At 49.9% G+C, this 6,000-nt stretch overlaps 1 protein-coding gene across 3 annotated transcripts in view; it reads right to left on the bottom strand.

Annotated features, from left to right (window-relative positions):
* Positions 1 to 1,434: 1,434 nt before the first annotated feature.
* RGS10 (regulator of G protein signaling 10) overlaps positions 1,435 to 6,000 on the bottom strand; it is a 39,085-nt gene continuing 34,519 nt past the window's right edge. For all 3 annotated transcript variants that reach the window (XM_072805114.1, XM_072805115.1, XM_072805117.1), the window contains one exon: positions 1,435 to 1,789. In XM_072805114.1, the coding sequence (XP_072661215.1) occupies positions 1,643 to 1,789 (147 nt within the window). In that variant the 3' untranslated portion in view covers positions 1,435 to 1,642. The remainder of the gene's footprint in view (positions 1,790 to 6,000) is intronic.

Raw genomic sequence — 6,000 nt, 5'->3', positions numbered from 1 at the left:
GCAAATTGAGGATGGATGACATGTCCCTTGGGTGTGTATCTCAGTGTCACTAACTCGCCCGAGGCAGAGAGAAGGCTTGTCTGGGATGTCCTGGGGGAAGGCACAGACATCCCCCACCCAAGGGATCGGAGCATTTGCCGTTTCTGATAAATGCACGGTCAAGTCACTTGGTTCTCAGCAGTCAATGGCTCCCGAAGGCTGTCCCTTCCCCAGGCCGGAGATGGACGGACAGGAAACCTTCGACCACAGTGAATGGACATTGTGACGCTGGGGAACTAGGAGAACGGCAGAGTGGTCACGGGAGGGGACGGTCATCATCGCAAATGGCTCACTCAGAATAGAACCAGTCTGTGCCGATTATCCCAGCATAATTACTAAACTTAGTTCCCTTCTCTCTCAAAACTATCCTGGTGTGATTAATAAACTACATGGTCACCCTCGACATCAGGGAATTTTGCAAATGGAAACGTCTGAGTGGGAAGGCTCGCAAGTAACAGTCTGGTTGCTGTGTTTGTACAAACAGGAGCTGGAGGTTTGGCAAACATGCTGGAGAGGCCTGGCAGCAGCAGATGGCGGGAGCAAGCGGCAGGAGGGAACTGGGCCTGACCTTGGGCTCCGCTGGGCTCTGCTCGGAAAGGGGGGTGTGGGTGGCACCTGGGCTGGCTGGGACAGCCTGGGCCAAGCAGGATTTCAAGCACAGCCTCTCCACCCACGAAGAAACTTTTCAAAGACCATTTCTTTCCCCTCATTGAAGCGTCAAGCCCAGAGTTAACAAGTCCAGTAAAGGGTAGGACAGAGAAGAAAGGGTTCCAATGTGTCCCCAGATGGGCTATGGGGGAACGAATCATCCCACCAGCTCCGTCATCGGCACGGGCCATGTGCCACGAGCTCGTCCAACACCGCCTTGCGTTGTCACGGGGGACCCTGAACAATTTCACATGTGTCCTTCTTTCTTCCTGGTTGAGATCCTGTTTCTGTCAAGGTGAACTATTTATCTGTGCTGCATGAAATGTCACAGACGGTAGGCAAAACCAGGACAAACCCACACACCAGAAAATAAGAACCCTCTGATGATGCTCACACACAGCTCCCCAAATCTGTAGAGGCTGTCGGTGAGGACTTTTCCTTTCCCAGGTCGGAACTTACTCTCGACAGGTCCTTAATCCAAAAAGGTGCCTGACAGATGACACCCCCAGGGACCTGGGTTTGACAAGTCATTCTTGAGCTGATTTTCCAAGTGAATCGGTGGACATGCATGACCCCTCCCGCAGAGGCCGGGCAAAGACTTAAAGGTAACAGGTGGCTCTAAGTTTCACCTGGTGGCCTCACAGGATGTTTAATCAGGCTACAAAATGCTCAAAGTATCCAGTGTTTAAGGACTCTTCTGCTTTGTGTGTGTGTGTGTGTGTGTGTGTGTGTTTGTGAACTAAAACCTCAAAGCTATTTGTTGTTTTATGTAAGATTAGCCATCATGCAAAACTTACAGGTCAAGCAGTTAATAAAATACACATATCCCATTGGAGGGAGGGTTTTTTTACATTTCAGTCCTTACAGATAACAAAGCAATGAGAAACCCTGCATGGTCCTGAGAGTGAGTCCCTTTGCCTCTGACAGCCGCCAGTCCTGCCAGCTCTTGGGCGGCTCATGTGTTATAAATTCTCGAAGCCCTTTTCGCTGCAGTTTGGGCATCGGGGGGATCTTCTTCCTCTTCCTCGGTTCGCTTGTGTTTTAAAAACAAGTCAGACTTCAAGAAGCGGCTGTAGCTGTCGTACTTCATGAGGTTGAAGATCTGAGGAGAAAAAGGAAAAAGAGTCTAAAGGTTGAGGCTTAATCAGACCATGAGTCATTCTATCAAATGTTCATTAAATACCTTCCGTGTGCCAAAGAAGGCAAATATGTGCAAAACACACCAAGCAAGTTAAGTCATGTGCTGGGCAGGGAAGGTTTCCTGGATGGTTTGGGTCATTATGAGTCTCGACGGAATATAATAGTTACTGCCACACGAACAAATCTATCTTTATCTTCCACGGAAGTATGAATGTGGACAGCAGATTCATACTCTTGTATCAAGAGGTCCGTTAAGAACCTCCACTTTATTTGTACAGATAACACAGGGATGGATTTCACCAGAACCTGGAGATGGCCGAACAGAAACCATTCCTGTAGAGAGGGTGGTTACTGGGAAGGCCACGGTCACTTCAGGTGATGTCGATATTGTTAAGACCCCCCAGAAGTCTGGCATCCAAGGTCTCAGATAAACCTGTTATTATGCCAAGGAACAAAAATAGGCCTTATTTAATGCAGGCAGGGGTGGGTGAAACCACAGTCTTAGCAAGGAGAGGCTCTGGGAACAGGCCCTAATTAAAGGAAGCAGCAGTTGGCTGCAGCTTGCGGACACCTGCGCACTCACACAGGCCCAGGAGCGTGGCTCTGGGAAAGCAGGGACTCCCTTGTGTGCTCGTGGGGTACGAGAGGACCACCCATCCCGGAACCTAAGTCCCCTGGATTAGAGGGCTGCCTCCTGCACCACAGGTCCTCAGAGAGTCGCCCCTCTCTTCTTAGCCACCGTCCCTATTCCCAGCCTCCCCTCTCCCCCACTCCCCTACCCCAATCCTTTGCCACTCTCCTCCCCTGCCCTACAAAAGTGGTGGAGAAAGGAGAAGCAAACAGAAAAGTATTTTCCGGCTGTCATGGAGTATCGTCTCTTGAGAAATCTCCCTCATTGTCTCTCTCTCAAACCTTTCAACTGAATTTTCAGGACATTCTGCAGATGGAAAATCTGCAAGTACCCTGGTGTCTTCGCTTACTGAACTATGACAGGCTCAAGTGGAAAGTTCTAGGGGTGTCTAGAATGTCACTCACTGCCAGGCAGGGTTTTCAAGTGGGTGGTAAAACCCTGACATCCTTTTTTTTTTTTCTTTTCAGATTTTATTTATTTATTCTTGAGAGACAGAGAGAGAGAGGCATAGACATAGGCAGAGGGAGAAGCAGGCTCCCCACAGGGAGCCCGATGCGGGACTCGATCCCAAGATCCCGGGATCATGACCTGGGCCAAAGGCAGATGCTCAACCACTGAGCCACGCAGGTGTCCTCCCTGACATCTTTAAAATTTGACCTCAGCCAACATACAGGCAAACTATTTTGAAAACTGAATGTCTGGGGCGCCTGAGTGGCTCATTTGGAGCCTACTTCTCCCTCTCCCTCTGCCTGCTGTGTGCATACGTTCTCTCTCTCTCTCTCTCTCTCTCTCATAAAATCTTTAAAAAATAAAGAAAGAAAAGAAAACTGAATGTCTGATGGAGTCTAAGGACTCAGAACATCTGCCTGGGGGATTGGAGACCTGGAACCTTCCGCCTTTATACCTTCCTTCTCCCAATATGGCTTCACCCCCAGGAGAAGCGGCTAAATCATTTTGCTAATCCTCCAAGTCCACCGCTCAGCGAAGATTTAGGACTCTGTGTTTTCCTTAAACTCTTACACTCTTGCCTGCCCTTCCCTGGGTGTCCCTCCAGTCTTGCCTCAGATCTGCAGCTGTTCAGGAAGATCACGCCTCCATAAATCCCCACCTTGTGTCTCTCCATGGCCATCACCTATTTTATAGCAATTTTGCAATCCTAGACTGATTTGCTGGGGTTTGGAGAAATCATTCATTTTAAAACAACAATTAAAAAAAAATCTCCCAGAAAACACAAAAATCATAGCCAAGGGCAAGGCGGGGGATGAGGAATGCCATGATCATGCCGCGGCCTCCCACAAACATGCTGCGCAGGTGCTGCCATCCATCACCACTTGCATTATTTGGCTTTTCCAGGCACAGGGCTCCCAGAGGGGACTGTGATATGCCCACCTAGTCAGGAAGTCTGGAATGAGGCTCAGAGTGACTCATGAAGGCCGCCTCATGAGTACCCCTCCTGGCACCCAGCCCTGCACCCCTCCCACACCAGGTCCGCAGCAGATGGGACCCACCACTGCCAGCAGGATGCGGTTCGACCCAAGTGTCTCGTCTGAAGTCTCTGCATGTGGGAGTGGAACATCCTGTTTGCCTGTCGTGGCTCTGAGGCTCACACTTCAAAGAAGAGAAGAAAAAGGCACCCAGGGATGGAGGCGGCAGGGGACAGAGGGCAGGGGGTTGCTTCAGCTGAGGGGAATGCTCGAGATCCCGAGAGGCCACAGGCTCTCAGTACTCCACGGGTGCCAGCAAGCTCGAAGGGACAGGGCTGCAAACTATTTAACAGGAACATAAGGGCCACTCCCTGCCGTGGGCAGGTGTGAAATGCCCATGAAGGCTTTTGGGCTAGGACTTCCTCCGCCAGGAACCTTCGCCCGCCTCCAGGGGCTGTGGAGTCACGGGGTGGTGGCTGCAGCCATCAGATCCCCATGGGAAAAGGAAAAAGGAAAGGGCTATCGCTCCCAACATTTTCTGGGGCTCTGAGCTGCCTAATAGCTCATCACTGCCATCAGCAAAGGCTCTCCTGGGCACAGGCCTCAGAGCATATGGCAACAGGGTGCTCCCATTACAGGGCCCCCATGGGGGGGTGCTTGGTGAAAACAGCTCGGAGAATAGAGAATGCTCCCAAAAATCCCTTTCAAGAAAGTGGCCAAAGGCAGCGTACCTGGCTGCTGACCACAGGCCACAGTCTTAGTCATCACGGGTCCAGTGGCCGCGACTGGGGTCCAGTAAACATTCGCCTAATGAATGAACAGAAACCACCCACCGTGCAATGACAGGGGGCTGGCGAAATGACGCAGGGGATACCGAGACTGCAGGGAGCACCTGCCAGCCCAGCGCCAGGCAGCACCGAGCATTCTCGCCTTTAATCCTCACCGGGACCCGATGAGACCTGATTGCAGAGAGAAGAAACTAGGCCTTCAAGGTTTGGTGCCTTGCCCCAGCTTAAAATGGCTCAGATTATGATTTTTTTACTTTATACCAGCGCAAAAACAACACACATTCAGTAGAAACTGTACTTCAAACTTTGAAATTTGATCTTTTCCCCCCGGCTAGCGATTCATAGTACGTTCCTTGCTGGTGACGCTGGGCCCCGGCCTCCAGTCTGTCCCCCGATCACGGGCGCAAACAGCTCATACTGACAACCACCCCACACCCTTACGGCAGTTCTGTTTCCACTTTCAGTCTAATATTCCATAAACCATGTGAGATATCCAACACTTCGTTGTAAAGTAGGCTTTGTGCTACATGATTTCGCCCAGCTATAGGCTAATGTTAAGTGTTTGGAGCATGTTCTAGGCTGAGTTATGAGGGTCGGTAGGTTAGATGTGTTAAATATCATCTTCAACTTACAATATTTTCAACTTATGGTCAAGATGTACCTCCATGTTGAGTTGAAGAAGCTCTATAAGTGGCCGTCTTCCTCTGTGTCCTCACACGATCCTCCCTCTGTGTGTGTCACCTCTTCTTAGAAGGACACCAATCATATTGGATGTAGGGCCCACTCCAATGACCTCATTTTACATGAATTATCTCCTTAAAATTATCTCTTTAAAGGGTTATTATCTGTATATTAGATATTTTAGATATTTAGATTTTAGATTTAGATATTTAGATTAGATATATTAGATAATTAAAATTATCTTGAAACACAGTCACAGGGATCCCTGGGTGGCGCAGCGGTTTAGCCTTTGGCCCAAGCCTGCCTTTGGCCCAGGGCGTGATCCTGGAGACCCTGGATCGAATCCCACGTCGGGCTCCAGGTGCATGGAGCCTGCTTCTCCCTCTGCCTATGTCTCTGCCTCTCTCTTTCTCTGTGTGACTATCATAAATAAATAAAAAAAAAAAAAAAAAAAAAAAGAAACACAGTCACATTCTGAGGTGCTAGGGCTTAGGACTTCAACCTCGGATTTTGGAGGGCGTCACAGCTTGTAACAGCCCAAGAGAGATGGGTGGGATGCGAACACTGGCCACCTTGCCTCGCGAGCCCCTACTCCTAACCACTAGGCAGTCCTACCACTCACCTGACAGACCCATAGGCAGTCACTAAA

The sequence above is a fragment of the Canis lupus genome, chromosome 29, assembly GCF_048164855.1.
Source record: "Canis lupus baileyi chromosome 29, mCanLup2.hap1, whole genome shotgun sequence".
Lineage (NCBI taxonomy): Eukaryota > Metazoa > Chordata > Mammalia > Carnivora > Canidae > Canis > Canis lupus.
Note: the sequence above shows the minus strand (reverse complement) of the source record. Positions and strands in the feature narration are given on the sequence as shown.